The sequence below is a fragment of the Aspergillus mulundensis genome (genome assembly GCF_003369625.1).
Source record: "Aspergillus mulundensis strain DSM 5745 chromosome Unknown scaffold_1, whole genome shotgun sequence".
In the NCBI taxonomy this organism is placed as follows: Eukaryota; Fungi; Ascomycota; class Eurotiomycetes; order Eurotiales; family Aspergillaceae; genus Aspergillus; species Aspergillus mulundensis.
In genome coordinates, this window is record NW_020797889.1 from 516,363 (window position 1) to 532,009 (window position 15,647).

At 33.8% G+C, this 15,647-nt stretch overlaps 2 protein-coding genes across 2 annotated transcripts; both read left to right on the plus strand.

Moving 5' to 3' along the window:
• Positions 1 to 4,032: 4,032 nt before the first annotated feature.
• On the plus strand, positions 4,033 to 6,924 carry DSM5745_01704 (ankyrin repeat and protein kinase domain-containing protein; the record flags this gene model as incomplete). Its single annotated transcript, XM_026743720.1, has 3 exons — positions 4,033 to 6,059; positions 6,106 to 6,629; positions 6,677 to 6,924. 3 exons carry the CDS (start codon positions 4,033 to 4,035, stop codon positions 6,922 to 6,924), a joined length of 2,799 nt encoding a protein of 932 aa, XP_026606883.1.
• A 4,230-nt stretch (positions 6,925 to 11,154) lies between these two features.
• On the plus strand, positions 11,155 to 14,091 carry DSM5745_01705 (uncharacterized protein; the record flags this gene model as incomplete). The annotated part of the gene is made up of 2 exons (XM_026743721.1): positions 11,155 to 11,172; positions 13,021 to 14,091. The coding sequence occupies 2 exons, from the start codon at positions 11,155 to 11,157 to the stop codon at positions 14,089 to 14,091; spliced, it is 1,089 nt and encodes a 362-aa protein (XP_026606884.1).
• Positions 14,092 to 15,647: the final 1,556 nt, after the last annotated feature.

Here is a 15,647-nt window from a genome sequence, read left to right on the forward strand (position 1 = left end):
TAGTTATAAAAATAAGGCGCATGGTACTACCCTAGTATATTACTATATTAACTAATTATTAAATACTTAAAATAGTAAAAAAAGGCACCTAAAAAAAATTAACTATTATATATTATAATTTTATGCCTGGCCCTACCTTTTTATCTAGTTTTTTAAATTATTATTTAAAAATTTTATAATTATTTACCCTAACTATCTAACTTTAGGGGCTGAAAGCTATTAGTAATACCTTAATAAAATATTATAAATAAAATTTAATTAAAGTAGTTAATAAAATAAAGCTAGTATTTAGCCTAAATATATTTATTAAGTGTAACTTTTTTAAGTCCTAAAAAAAAAGGCTATTTTTATTACTATAAATATATACATGCAGTTTTAAAAGCTAAAATAAAAATATTTTAATAACTTTAGCTATAATTATTATAAAATAATATTACCCCTTGCCCTTGTTCCCGCCTATATAGCCATGATTATTAAAAAAGTATTAAATAAAGTTAAGCTGCTTATTAACTATTATTAGTACTTTTTACTTTAGCAAAACTAACAAGCTTTAAAATATGTTTACTAAACTACCTAATTATTGCCTGTACATAATATTAATAAAAAAAAAAAAGGTAAAAAAAAGGCCTAGCAAAGGCTAGCTAAGCAGGGTATAACTAGTTATTATACTTTAAAATACTACCTTAAAAAAAAATAAAGGGCGTGAGTAAAAAAAAGTCTTACTTACTAGTAAGTTTTAACCCCCCCCTAAAAAAATATAATAGGGTTGCACCTTAATATTAATTTTTATAATACTTATAGCCTTGCTACTAGCCTTTTATACCTAGCTTATTATTTACCCTAATATATATATATATATTTTTTTACTATTATTCCTACCTATACTACGTACCGTCCAGCCCTAGGATACTACTATTATTTAGCTCCTTTAGCTCCTATGCTCTAGTACTGCCCCTCCACAATACTAGTTTATATTAAAGGTTTTTATAATAGCTTTAAAACTATAAATAAGGTATTATAAGTTATAAATATTTTTTTCCCTTAATTATAGCATACGCGGTGTAATAAAAGTTTAGGCATATTATATTAATAAATAATAAAAAAAGCCTAGGTAGTAAATTTATTTTTACTAGCTAGTATTATAACCTAGTAATAATAAGATTTATTATTTATAATAAAATTAATATATATTTTTTTATTAAATAAAAGTGGATACAGGCCGGAGATATTTATATAAAAAAGTTTAAATAATTAATTAATAAGTATTATAATATTTTTATAAGGCTTGGCCTGCTAGTATATAATAATATAAAATTTATAAATATAGCTTTTAAGCATGTGCATGCCGTGGACCACCTTTTTTATTTTATTAAGCTAATTTTTAAAAGTATAGCCTATTTATTAGTACTAGAGCCAGGAAAATTTATTTTAAAAAATAAAAATTATTAATATAAAAATAGCTAGCATTACCAGGCCTTGGTAAAGGTTAAAAAAAATACTTTATAAATTTTAAGGCCATGTACTATACTAATTTATAATTATATAAAATAATAATATTAATACCTTATAGCTTTTTAATTTTTATGTCCTACTAGCTAAAGCTAACTAAGTAATATTTATTTAATAGTTAAAAAATAAAAATTAGTATAAAAAATATATTAAGGTAGTATAAAATATTATTTAAAGTTAAAATTTTAAGCTAGCTATTAATATAGCAGGGAATTTTAATAATATTAATATTTTAAGTACTAAAAACTTTAAGGCTAATACCCTTAATACTAGGACTAGTATAGGGCTTAAAATTTTAAAATAAAAAGTAATTATAAGTAATATATTATATATAGCTACTATTTAGGGTAATTTATTAAATAAGGCTATTTTAAATAGTTTCTTACTTAAAATTTAAGTTAATTTAAGCTATAAGTACTAGCTTAAGTGTAGGCTTTATATTTTCCCTAAATTTAAAGTTTTTTTAGGGGTGCTTAACGCCCTTACCATTATAGTTTTTTTAATTATTTTTAAGTTTAGAATAAAGTTAATAATAGGTTTTTTAGCTATAAAAAAGCGTGTTATAATAAGAATAGTAATAAGTAATAATATTTATAGTACCTTTATTTTTATAAACCTAAATAATATTAATATAGTTTTTATAGTACTTAATATTAAGCTTTATAAATACCTTACTAAAAAAAAGTGCTAGGGTACTAGTGCCCTAGTTCTAGTTTAATTTAGTAAACTTAGTAATAATTATAAAGTTATTTAAAAAAGTAATTAACATGGTAATATCCCCCGGGAGGCATTTAATAATATAGTTATTAAAATATATAGCCTTAAAATAATTAAATTAATTACCTAAGGCTTAATAAAAAATAATAATAATAAATTTAGCTAAAAAAAATAATATTAACATGGGTAAACTTTTACTAAATCTCCCTAAGTTTTTTACTAAGGTTAGGGATACTTTTATTATAAAATAAGAATATTAGGTTAGCCCAGGCCTTAAAAATTATAGTATTAATATTAGGTTTAAAATAGCTTTTAATTTTATTAAGTAGCTTATGCACCATTTATTTATTAATAAAAAAATTTTATAAATTAAAACTTAAATAGCTAAAAATTAAAGCCATGGCATGGTTTTAGTTTTACTACTAAATTTTAATTTTATTATAATTTACCAGGGGCGTAGGCTTAATAATAGCCTTAATAATAATAGCCTTAGTAATAGGCTAAGCAAGGGGCGTAATAATAATTAAAATTTTATTATTAATACTTATATTTTTAGCTTAGCTTATAGTAAATTATTAACTAGGGGTCTTAGTACTTTTACTTACTAAAGCTAGTATAATAAAAAAAATAATAATAAGGGTTTTTACAAGGCGCCTTTAATTTAGCTACTTTAAAAAATAATTATAACTAGCCTTTTAAAGTTTTAAAAATACCTGCTAGTTTTATTTAACCCACTAGTTTTTTAAGGTTAAAACCAGGATGTTTTTTGCTTTAATTAAGGTTATTTTTTTTATTTTAGCTTAATATAAAAAAACTAAATAATAAAAAAATTAAAGTAGTTTAGGAGCCAGGAATTAAAGTGCTTAAAAATTAAAAACTTAAAATAATTAAAAATAATAAGCCCTAAAAAGTTATTATAATAAAGTTAAGGTTAAATAGGCTAAAGCCTATACTAAAATAGTTATAAAAAAAAAGCTAGTAACTAAAAATAGCTAGTTAAATATTTAAAGGTTAGTTTAAATTTCTAGGAAATAGTTAAAATTAAAGTTTAAATTAAAAAACTTAAAAAAGTTATATTACTTTTATAGGTTTTAAAACTTTTTAGCTACTAAAAAAAACTTATTTTTATTAAGAAATTAAATGCGTGTGGCCCTAAAAAGGGGATATTTATAAAATTAAAAGTTAATTAAAAAGGTAAAGGTAAAAAAAAAATAAAAAATTTAATATAAAATAAGATAAAGCTATAATATTTATACCTAGTAATAAGGCCTTTACCTTAAATATAAGGCTTTTTAATTATTATAATAATTAATAAAGTTAAAAATAATAAAGCTAGATAATAAAATAAAAAAATACCATGTATTTAGTTAGTATAGGTTAACTTAAAAAAAAAAAAAAAACTTTTAGTTAGGTATATAAGTTAAGTAAACCCAGGCTTATAACCTACTAAAAAAAATAACTAGTTATAATAAGTAAAAGTTTTTTATATTATATAATATATTAAGCTAAATATTTTAGGGATAAATAAAGAGTTTTACAGGTGGTTATTTAGGCTAAAAAAACCTTTTTTTACCGGAGCCCTAAGGCCGCCGGTGGCCTCAGGCACCCACTTCCAGCATGACTGGCACCTGATCCTCACCACCATCGACAGGGAATGTCTCTCATCTTCAAATACTCAACATCAGCCCAACCTCTCATCTTCAAATACTCAACATCAGCCCAACCTCTCATCTTCAAATACCCGATACTCCCTAACTGACACTATCACAGCTCCACGTTGAGTCCTCGAGTCTACTCCTGCCAACAATGGCGCCTTCCCTATTTGACGACGATTCCGACGTCGAGTTCCAGCTTGACGATGACGCCCTGGACTTGACTCGAAACCTGTCCACCAACTTCCTCGAACTGTCCATCACCGCCACTCGCAACGGCAACCCATCTCTCTTCACTTCCGTCTCGCAGTTCACCGCCATCCTAGCCCAGACAGGCATCGAGGGGCCATGGGAAACAAAGTCAAGGAACCTGGCCGAGCGCGCAGTCAAAATCGGAGAAGGCGCACAGTTTACCGTCTTCAAGGAGCGGCCCTACTATGCCGATTTCAAGGCCCATCCCCTCGTCATCAAGCGAGTCAACGTGGACTTTGTGCGAAACGGAGACGGCCTCTTTGCGACCAGCCAAGAATACCGGCTCCATCTGCGCACCCTTGGCCTCGAGGTCATGGCGCTCACTAACCCCTCGCTGCGATCTCACCCGAACCTGGTTCGGCTGGTTGCCTGGGGGTACGACTATCCGTACGCCGATATGCCTGTGCCCGTTCTCTACGTGGAAGCGGCATTGATGCCTCTGTCAAGATTTCTCGCAGTGGACAGCGAATACGATTGCTCGGTCGACGTAAAGTACCAGCTCAGCCTGGACATCGCGAATGGCATCGAAGCCTTGCACCAGCTGCGAATAGTGCATGGAGACCTGAAGCCAGATAATGTCCTCGTGTTCTGCACGCAGGACGACAATGTTCCCTTCCGGGCAAAACTGAGCGACTTTGGGGTCTGTATCGACTTGGAGACACCAGATAGCCCGCTGGCTGTCAGCGATTACCGAGGAACGCTGGGCTGGCTGGCTCCCGAGGTGGTCAATGAAACCCTGGCGCGCTTCTGCCCTTTCCAGCCCGATTTGATGTTTCGCTTCGATGCCTATAGCTTCGGTCTGACTGTCGTTTCCATTTTCGCAAACCATGGCCAGCCACTTGCCGATCATCCTGCCGAGACGATGTCGCAACTGCTCTCGCAAGACCTTCCATTTGCCATGCGCATGAAGCTGCGCGGGATTATCCAGAGGCTTCTAGCCGAGGACCCAAGACAACGCCCACTCCCATCGGCCGAACTCCTGAAGACAGACGCTCCGGCATATACGTCGTGGTTGTCGCTTTCCCAGGTGGACACTGGAAAGACGCTGAATGACATTGGCATGATCAACCCAGTCTACAACAGGGGGCCACTTTTCTGGCAGAGGAGCAAGAACTATATAATCAAGGACCTGATCAAGCAGTACGACAAAGCAAAGGACGGTTTTCCAGGCAGCGTGCTCTTTGGAATGGCCCAGGCGGTTACAGGCTACGTGCCGCATGTGCCTGGCCGCTTTGAAGCGTACTTGATCGACGCCGCCAAAAAAGGTTACTCCCCAGCACGGGCTGTCTATGAGCAGATCATGTCCGCTCGTCTACATCCCTTGGAGTATGACTTGGAGGTACTCGAGGAATGGGTGTACCAAGCGGTGTCACAAGGGTATCTCTTCGCCCGGCCATCCGCTCTCACTGCAGACAGAAAGGAACAGGCTCTGAGGAAGTTTCGCGACAATGGGGGTTTCTGCACGGATCCGTTTCTCAAAAAGACAACGGTCACTGAAGCTGCTCGAAGTGCCGAAGGAGCACTGCTCTGGATAGACAGGCATGGATTGGTCGTGGATCAGAAGGGAAACACCATTCTACACGCTGCCGCTGCGCTAGGCCGAGCAGAAACAGTTCGAGTCCTACTCCAGTCTGCAAAAGTATCTGTCGACATTGAAAACGATGACGGAGAAACTCCGCTGTACAAAGCAGCTCAAGCTGGTCATGCGGAAGTGATTCAGCTTCTGATCCAGTGGAGTGCGGATGCATCCCGGACTACGCGCCAGGCAAAAGTTTCTGCGCTTCATTGGCTTTTTATGCTGCCGGAAATCTCGATCCCTTCAATCGCCGCACAACTAATTGCAGCAGGGGCGAATGTCGACTCTGTCATTGAGCCTGTAGTGGGTGAGAATGCGGATGGGTTTCCCCAGAGACTGGACATCTTTCATTAGTAAGTGCTCGCAACATATGTGCTTTGCCGTCCTAATACTAGACAGTCCATTTGAGCTTCCATACGGGACACCGCTACACTGGGCCGCCTGCTTTCGCAATATCCTTGCAATGGAGACACTCATTAATCAGGGTGCCCAAGTGGACGCTACATACCACGACTCTGACAGCGGGTCAAGACCGCTCGCCTCGGCCACCTGGCTTGGAGACTTGGAAGTAGTCGAGTGCCTGGTCAAGCATGGGGCTGACCCTAGACTGGTTGACTCCAAGGCGAGGAACGTTCTGCATAGCATGACCGAAGAGTCACCTACTCTGCACGGGTTCTTGCCTCGTCCCTGGCACGCGTGGATCAGACATGGCCGTTGGGAGACATACATGCATCGGGTAAGCAAGCTGGTCCAGTTGCTTGTCGACGCGGGGACAGACATCAACGCCAAAAGCAAGGTGTATAACGGCCTGACACCAATTGCAACTGCTGCCGACCCGAGGGCCTGGGATGGGACTGTGATCATCGCTCTTCTAGATGCTGGGGCAGACATCGAGAGAGCAACTCTTTCAAATGGAACGTCTGGTAGGTTTACATCCTAGTCTTTGATTCTAGCTAACCAGCAAGTATAGTACTCCACTCCTGGGCTGAGACTTGGGGAGATCGCCTGAACTATCCATGCTCATACATTCCCACCTTCAAGCGCATTTCCACGGCCATGTCCAGCCTTGACGTGCGCCTGAGCTATGACCTCGGCCATAAAACACCGCTTCACTCCTTATCCCATGGCCATCAACCAGAAGTAGTAGTAGTAGTAGTAGTGATATTTAACGCCCCGGGGATCGCTAGGCGTACGCCTAACGTTCCAGACCTCCCTTAAGGTATGGGGGCGTGCCGCCGCAAGGCAAGTAGCTTATTTAAATAAGTTTATATATAAAAAGGCTTTTTATCCCAAAGGGCAACTCTTACTAAAGCTTATAGGTAATATACCTATTTTTTACTTACTATTTTTATATATAGCTATTAGCAGGTATTATTTATTATATATTTAATAATTTAAATACTATAGGATGCAGGGGCCTGCCCCTTTTATAAAAAAAATATATATATTTAAAGCTAGTTATATAAAAAAAGGGTATTTAAAATAAAAAAAAAAATATAATAAAATAAAAAAAAAAAAAAATTAAAAAATTACTAGGTGCCTAGCCTAGGTATTTTTAAAGGGCTAGGGGTTAAGATTCCTAGCGGGGGTAAATAAACTAATAAAAATTTATAATTTTAAGTAAAAATATAAAGTTTTTAGGCTTTAGCCCGCGGAGGTACTTTAAGGCTTTAGCCTTATTTATTAAAGGTATTATTAAATGCTAGGGCCACCGTGAGAATTATTATTTAGTATATTAATAAAAAATTAAATATTTAGGGCTTTTACTTATCCTGCAGGAGTAAGTAAGCTTTATATTATTATATTAAAAGTACTTATAGTATTATTTAAAATTACTATATAATAATTTTAATACTAGCTAGTAATATAAAATTAGGTATTTTAATATAAGCTTAGGTTATAATTTAACCTAGTACTACTTTAACTTTATAATAAGCTATTACTTATATTAAGCTAATAACTTTATAAAGGTACTTTTTTATTACTTAGCTTAAGCAGCCTGGTATATTTATTTATATAGGCTATATATTTTACTCGCGGTGGGTTACGCCTTAAAAAAATTAATATTTAAAAACTATATATTTATAAAGGCCACCTTATTAACTAGCTTATTAACTAGCTTATTACCTTTAATATTTATATGGCCAGGAAACCACCATAAGTAGACTATATATTAATTTATAAGCTAGTATAGCACCTAAAATACCTAGTTAAAAAATAATAAAAATTATTTACACGCGTACTAAATTACTAAAATATTATTTATATAAAGCTAGTAAATAAAAGCTTTAAAAAGTTTCTTAATTATTATTTTTAATTTTTAAAGCGCTTTAATAGCCTTTATATTATATATATAAAATTAAGTATTAATTATTAATAGTTCCTATGCTTAAAAGTATTATTTATAATATATTATAAAGCTATAGCCTATATAATAAACCCCTTGGTATATTTACTTAAAATTATTACTAAAAATTATTACCTTTATTATTAATAGCACTTATTATTATTATTTAAATTTTTTTATAACTAGCTTTTTAGCTTTATTACTAGTAAAATTTTTTAGGTATTTTTAAAAGTAGTAAGGGTACGCTAGAACTAGCCTGGGGGTTTTTAAAAAAAGCACTTTTATTATTTATACTTTTATTTTAGGTTTTTAGCATAAGCTAGCGCCCTAACCATGTAAGATTTTTAGTAATATTACTTATATTATTAATAGGTTTTAGTAATTTACTAGCTAAAGTTTTAAAATAAATTATAGTTATACTTTTTTTAGTGCTATTATAATAAAGGAAAGTTTAGTATTTTTAAAAAGGGTAACTATAAATATTATTTAAAAAACTAAAAGTATATTACGGGCGGCTAAAACAAGAATTTTTTTAACTATCTTAATATACTAGCCTAGTTAAGTATTAACCTCCAGGTCTTACACGTGTTTTTTAGGCTTAGTTTTATTATTATATCATGCCTTTATATTATATAAAAGGCTAAAAATAATATAAGTAATAATTATTTTATAAAAAAAATTTATAGGCAGGCTATATACTATATATACTAGGTTATAAATATATTAAGCTATTATATAGGCTTTAGCTACCTGCTTAGTAATATATTAATATTAAAAAAGCTATTTATTAAAAAAAATATTTAGCTAATATAATATAGGCTGCTTTTAGCCTAGCGCTATAATAACTAGGGTAATTATTAGTTAATTATTAATTACTAGTAAGAGTAACTTATTATATTATTTTTAGGTAATATATAGTATTTTTAGCTTTTTAAGTATAAAAGCTACCTTATTTTACTTTTTTTAGGCTAGCATGCCCTAAATATTCTTTACTAAAAGTTTATAATTTATATAAAAAAAGTTACTTATATAGCTAAGGTAAAAGTTATTTATATAACTAAAGTATAAAATTAGGTTTGCTAGCAGTAGTTTTACCATGTATAATAAAAATAATACTAAAAATAAAAGTAAGCCTTATAGCATGCCATAGTATACTAGGTATATTATTATTATAATAAATTTTAGGCATATTTTTACACTTTATTTATTAAAAAAACTTATAATTAAGGCTAAAAGCGCGTAAGGCCAGCCTTATTTAATTATTTACTAAAGTAAGTATTATAATAAAATAATATTAAAAGCACCTAAAATATTTATAATAACCATGGTAACCTTTTAATTTTATAAAAATACTATTTTAATATTATAAGTAAAAAAGGCTATTAAGTTTATAGCTAAGTACTTAGGTAAAGTATTATATTATTATAAGCTTAGTATATCTTATACTAGTATAATAAAATAATATAATATATTATAATTTATTTAAGTTTTTTTTTTAATATTAAAAGTAGTGCTATAGGGCGCCAGGATTAGGGTAAAAACTTATTTTTTTTATTACTTTTTAAAAGTATTACTATCTTCGCGAGCTTTTATAGTAAAAAAAAGTATTTTAATTATAAATATTAATTATATAACCTATAAATAGCTTACTTAACATGCTTTTAATAAGCCTTTAAAATATAAATAATTACTTAGTTTATATTAAAAAAGGTGCTACTTATACTAATAATATTTTTTTTAACCTTTTTTAGTAAGATTTTTTTTAGCTAGTATAAGTATTTATTTTTTTACTAGTATTTTAGTACTAGGGGATTAAAGTTTAGGTTATTATTTATATTAAACCACTTTAGTACTATCTTTTATAAAATATTAGTTTTTTTTTACATGTTTTTAATTACCCTATTATTAGCTAGTAATAGGGGAGCTTTAAGCCTAGGCTTTAACTTATACTAGACTATTATTTAATATAACTTTTAGTTATTTTTAATATTATTAATTATTTTAATTTAATACGCGTGCTTAGTCTTATAAACCATGGCTAAAAATTATTTTTTTTACTTTAGGGTGGGGTTTACCACCTAGGCATGGTGATTTTTTACACACTTATTTAATTACTAGGGAGCATTATAGCTTTTTAAGTTAGGGTATTTATTTATAGCTTATATAACTTTTATAATAGTATTACCAAGAAACTTAGCATATTAATTTAATACTTTTATACCCTTAAGCTTCCCTAATTAGGGTAAAAAAGTTATTTTATTTTTAATAAGCCTGGCTAGGTATTTTAGCTTATAGTTTAGTATATTATAATAATATTATTTTAGTATTTTTTTCCCGCGCCCTAGCACTATAATAACTAGGGTTTAGTAATTAAAATTATTATAAAGCTTAGGTATTACTAATATATAGGTAAAAAAAATATTTAAAAAAATTAAGTTAAAAATATAACTAGCTTTATATATAGCCATGCCTAGCTTTTTAATATAATTAATATTATTATTACTAGCCTATCTAGTAATCTTATTACCATAATATAGGTTATTTACTTTAGGCTTAAAAATATTATAGGTAGTGTTAAAATCCCCCTTAATTATATAATTTAAGGTAAGGATTAGTATAACTAGGTAATTAATTATTTTATAAGTAATTAGTTCCTAATATATATTTAAAACCTTAATATTATTTATTATAAGCTAAAGCATGTCCTGGCTTTATACTAGGTAATATTATTTAGTATGTAATACTCCCCTTTTATAAATATAAGTAAGTATTTTAGGGTGTTTTTTTAGCTAGTTTTTATAGTTATTTTAGGTATTTACTAGTATATAATATTTATATATTAAATAATTTTAGGTTTTTATGCCTGCGGTGGTCCAGGGCTTTTAAATATAGGTAATATTATAATCTTACTTATAAGTTAGTTATAAAATTATAATATAACTAGGTATAAACCTGCTTATATTAACCTAATAAATAATAAAATCCTATTATTACTAGGTATTATTTTAATAATAATTATTATAGTTCCTTCTTTAGTACTTTATTATTAAAGCTTAAAAAAGAATTTAATATTAACCTTTATTATTTAAAATAAAAAAGGCATGCCCGTGCTAGCTAGGGTAAGTAAAATTAATTTAATAAAAAGTTATTTAAGGTTTTAATTATTAGTAAAGGTATTAAACCACGGGGTATAGTAATTAATAATTATTATAAAACCTTATTTATTTACCTTTAGTTTTTTTATAGCATGCTTTTAAGAATTTTTCTAGGGCAGGGACTACTTAATTTTAACTTAAAGCTAGGTATTAATATTAGCCTAGGCATGTATGTTTTAATATTAATAAGTATTATAATAGCGCATGTTATTAAGTTTTTTTTTAAATAAATATATTAATTTTTTATTTTTATGCCTAGGGGCTGCTAGGTAATTATTATATTTTACTAGCTAGGGGCCTAGGTAGTTTATATAGTATATAAAATTTTTATAATTTAGGTTAATAAAACCTAGGTGGTTCGTGGTTATTATATTATATTATATATAATATATTATATAGTTATATTATACTAGGTAGTAATATTTTTAGTAACTAGGGTTATACTAGGAGACTAGCTAGTATTTTTTAATAAGTTAATAATACTTACTTTAATTAAATAAAGTAAAGGCCCTGGGCTGCTTTAAAAAAAATATTACCTAGGTAGTATACCTAGTATTAAGGTTAGGCCTATATTTTAAAAAAGTAAGCTTAACTAGCTTTAGTTTAGTTTAAGTTATAACTTTATTTTAAATTAGCTTTATAATATTTATTTTATTATTATTATATATTAGAATAGTGCTAGGCACTTTTTATACTATATAGTTATATTACTTTTAAAAAATATATATATTAATAGTGCCTAGGGTATAGTAAATTACACTAATTATTTTATTAATTATTAAAAGGTTTTTAATAAAAAAATTATTAAAAATAATAACCTAGCCCGTGTAGGTAGTATTAATTTTAAAAATAGCTATAATTATAGTTAAGCCTAGCACGCACTTAATAAAGGCTTATTAAATAATATATACCTTTAGGTATGTTATTAACTTATTACTAAAAAGGGTAATTAGCACCCTATAATTATTTTATATTATTAAGGCTATAATAAAGCTACTACACGCTAATTAAGCTATTAAAGTACCTAAAAGGGGCGCTTTATTTAAGGTAATATTAATTAAGGTAAATAAATTTACTTTAAAAGGGGTAGGTTAAGCCCCTAAATTTTTAAAAATTAAACTTATTTTTTTTAAATAATAATTTTATTAAAGGTTATTATAATAGCAGGCTAATTACATACATGTAAGGGGATATAATTAATATTATTAATATTAATATAGCCCTTTAAAAAAATAAAGTATATAAACTTATTATAAATATTATAAGTAAAAACTTTTTAATTTTAAGTTTTTTACCTAGCTATAAAGCTATTAATAATAATTATAAAGCTTATAAAAACTTTATATTTAATTTATACCTAGTACTTTTACTTATTAAACTAATTATAAAAGGCTTTTATAGCTAGGCTAGGCTAAAAAGTTAGCATGTTACTATTTTTAATAATAAAAAAAAAATAGGCTTGCTAAGGCCCTTTTTCTTTTTATTTTTTTATAATATAAAGGTTAAAAAAAATAAGAGGTTTTATAGCCGCGTGAAGTTAGCTAAATTAATACCTATAAATTAATTAAAAATACATGCCTTAATTTTAGCTATTATACCGTGGGGAGTGGTAAAAAAGGGAAAAAAAAGTTAAAAATAAAATTAAAATAATAAAAATATATATTTATAATAGTTTTAAAGCATCTAGAGCCCTTATTTAAAGGTACCCCTAGATTACTAAGAGTTATAAAGGTGCATTAACCAGAAGACGAATTTGAAAAGGCCTGCGAGGCTCTTCTCGCGCATGACCCTCCTGCTGACATCGATGCCCAGAACCGCCAAGGGCACACCGCGCTCTCGCTCGCCTTGATACCTCCAAGTAGCCCTTCTCTCTCCCAAGATTCGATTTCTTTCGGCCACCCGGCCCAGCGCGGCCTCTTCTTGCTAGAAAAGGGGGCTTCGCCACATCTCCTTACCAATTCGGGCGAAGACATCTTGTACTGGATTGCCGAGAACAAACTTCTCTCTGACGAGGCCACGCACAACCTCATCATTACATTTCTTCAACGCATAAACACCACTACCTCGAAGACTGATACCACCGGAGGCAAAGCCGGCATCCACGAAACCTACCAGCAGCACTTCCTTCCCAACCCAGGCGCCCTCCAAACTCTCTTCGCCGCCGTCTCCCGCGGAAAGCTCAAATCCACGACCCTCCTGCTATCCCTCGGACTTCACGAGCGCATCAACGAACTGCACCCGGTGAGAAACTGGACTGCACTCGATCAGGCCCTCTCCTCGGCGGAAACCAGCCGGCGCAGGCACATTGAGCTCCTCTCAGCATACAAACCCAACACACGGGCAGCGGCTACAAAGGCGAACCTTGTATTCCATGACGACCAGGGTCCACCAGCTCGGGCAGCAGAAGCATACTACGCCTTCCCAGACGTAATACGCTATCTCCGGAATGCAGGCTCCTGTCGAAAATGCGAGATGAACTCAGCAAGCCATGAAGATATGGATGGGTCCTACATAAGCCAGCCGCAGGAATGGGACTGGACGTCAATCTATCACACCAAGTTTACACCCGCCACACAGCCCAATCGAGAACAGTGGGGGATGCTGTACGCGTTGGCGAGGTATCGCGCTGGGTGGGCGCGGCAGGTGGACGCTATGGCTGAGGACTACGCATACCGCGATTGGAGGCCGGATGTTCGGTTTATTGAGGATGGAAAGGAGGATGATTTGGTTAGGATGATCATTGATAGGATTGGGGAGCCGATTGAGGGGACAGATGGGGCTGTGCGGTTGGAGGCTGAGGATCCCCATTTGGGGGTTGTTTTGGTGACTGTCGTGGATAGGAAGATCGTGGGAAAGACCAGGATGGAGAATCTTGAAAAATGAGCTATGCTGCATTGTCTGCTACCTGCATGTTTGCAGTTGCTCAGAGCCTTCTATCCTGGTCATCAAGAACCACCTTCTTTGGAACCAACACGTCCTTCAAGCCCTCGGTCCCCTCCAACTCAACACCCGCGGAAACGTATCATCCCACCGCTGCACAATGATCCCGGGCATCATCCCCGGAAACCTCTCCCGCATGAGCAATTCCAGCTCCGGCGTCGCGAACGTGTCCATCTGCTGCCTCGTCTTTCCTATCCCCACTATCTTTGCAAGCCTGGCTTCGCGAGTCTTCCGAGCTGTGTTGAATATGAACTCGATTTCCGAGGCTGAGAGAGACAGGCCCAGTTCACCTTTGGATGTGAGAGCAGCCATCAGGGCATTTGTGAATGCGGCCATGCTTTTGGTTGCTTGGTTCCCGCCTTGGGCGATTATGGGGAGCATCTACGGCCGTATCAGCAGTGTCCTCTCCTTTCACCTTCATCTTTATTTCAGAACTTGAAGGACGAAAGTCTTATCCTATGCCCCGCATCACCCAGCACACCAATCCTCCCAAGTCCCGTCTTCTTATACACAATCTCTCTCAACGGCGTACAAACCAGCACTCTTCTGCTCTCGTACAAATCGCCCATTTTGAGCTCTGGCGTGATGGCGTCGTCCCAGTGCCCGGCCACAATCCTCTCCATCTCCTCCTTTGGTATCCGCGGAATTTGAGACCCGTAATACGTCTTCTCCATCTTCTTGCTTCGAAGCCAGTAAGCTCTGTTCTCGGACCCGGTCCCCAGGACATACGAGTAGCCCTTGCCGAGATTCCAGCCAAGAAAGCCGCGGGGAAGCGGGTTTGGATGTGAAGCTATTGGTGGCAGGGTTGAGAGATCGAAAAGGCACGCATATGTGGCAGATGCTTCTGCAGCCCACGTTAGTTCTTCACCCGCAGCCACTTGAAAGGTATATGAGAAAATGCAGGGTACCCTTCTCATCATCATACCCCCCACCCACAGCCACCCCCATNCCCCATCCCCCCCGCAAGCCGCACCATCTCCCCCCGGACCCGCGAGTGCTCGCCGTCCGCGCCAATCAGGATATCGCCCTCGAAGATCTCGCCGTGGGTCGTGGTAACCTGCACGCGGTCTTCGAAGTGCGCGATATCTGCAACACGTTTGCCAGTCAATAGGCGGGGTTTATCCTTAATACGGTCCTACAGCGTCGCCAGGAGCGCGGGGCGATCGATCCACAGGCCGCAGTAGCTGTATCTGCCTGCGCCAACATCATCATACAAATACAAATAGGGATATCTCCAAGCGAACCCTCTGGCAAAGGAATGCGGATAGGTATGCACGTGCCTCGTCCTCATGATACTCTCCCACCCCCCCCGAAAAATGCAATTCACTCCCACTCTCATCCCGCACCCAGAGACTCTCCAGCACGCCATGTCCCGCCTTCACACATACCGCATCATAAACGCCCAGCTGGTCCAGGATCCGTAGGCCATTCGGTAGCAGGCAGATCCCTGCGCCGGTTTTTGCAATAATAATCTGCTATGCTTCTAGCAGGGTATAGCT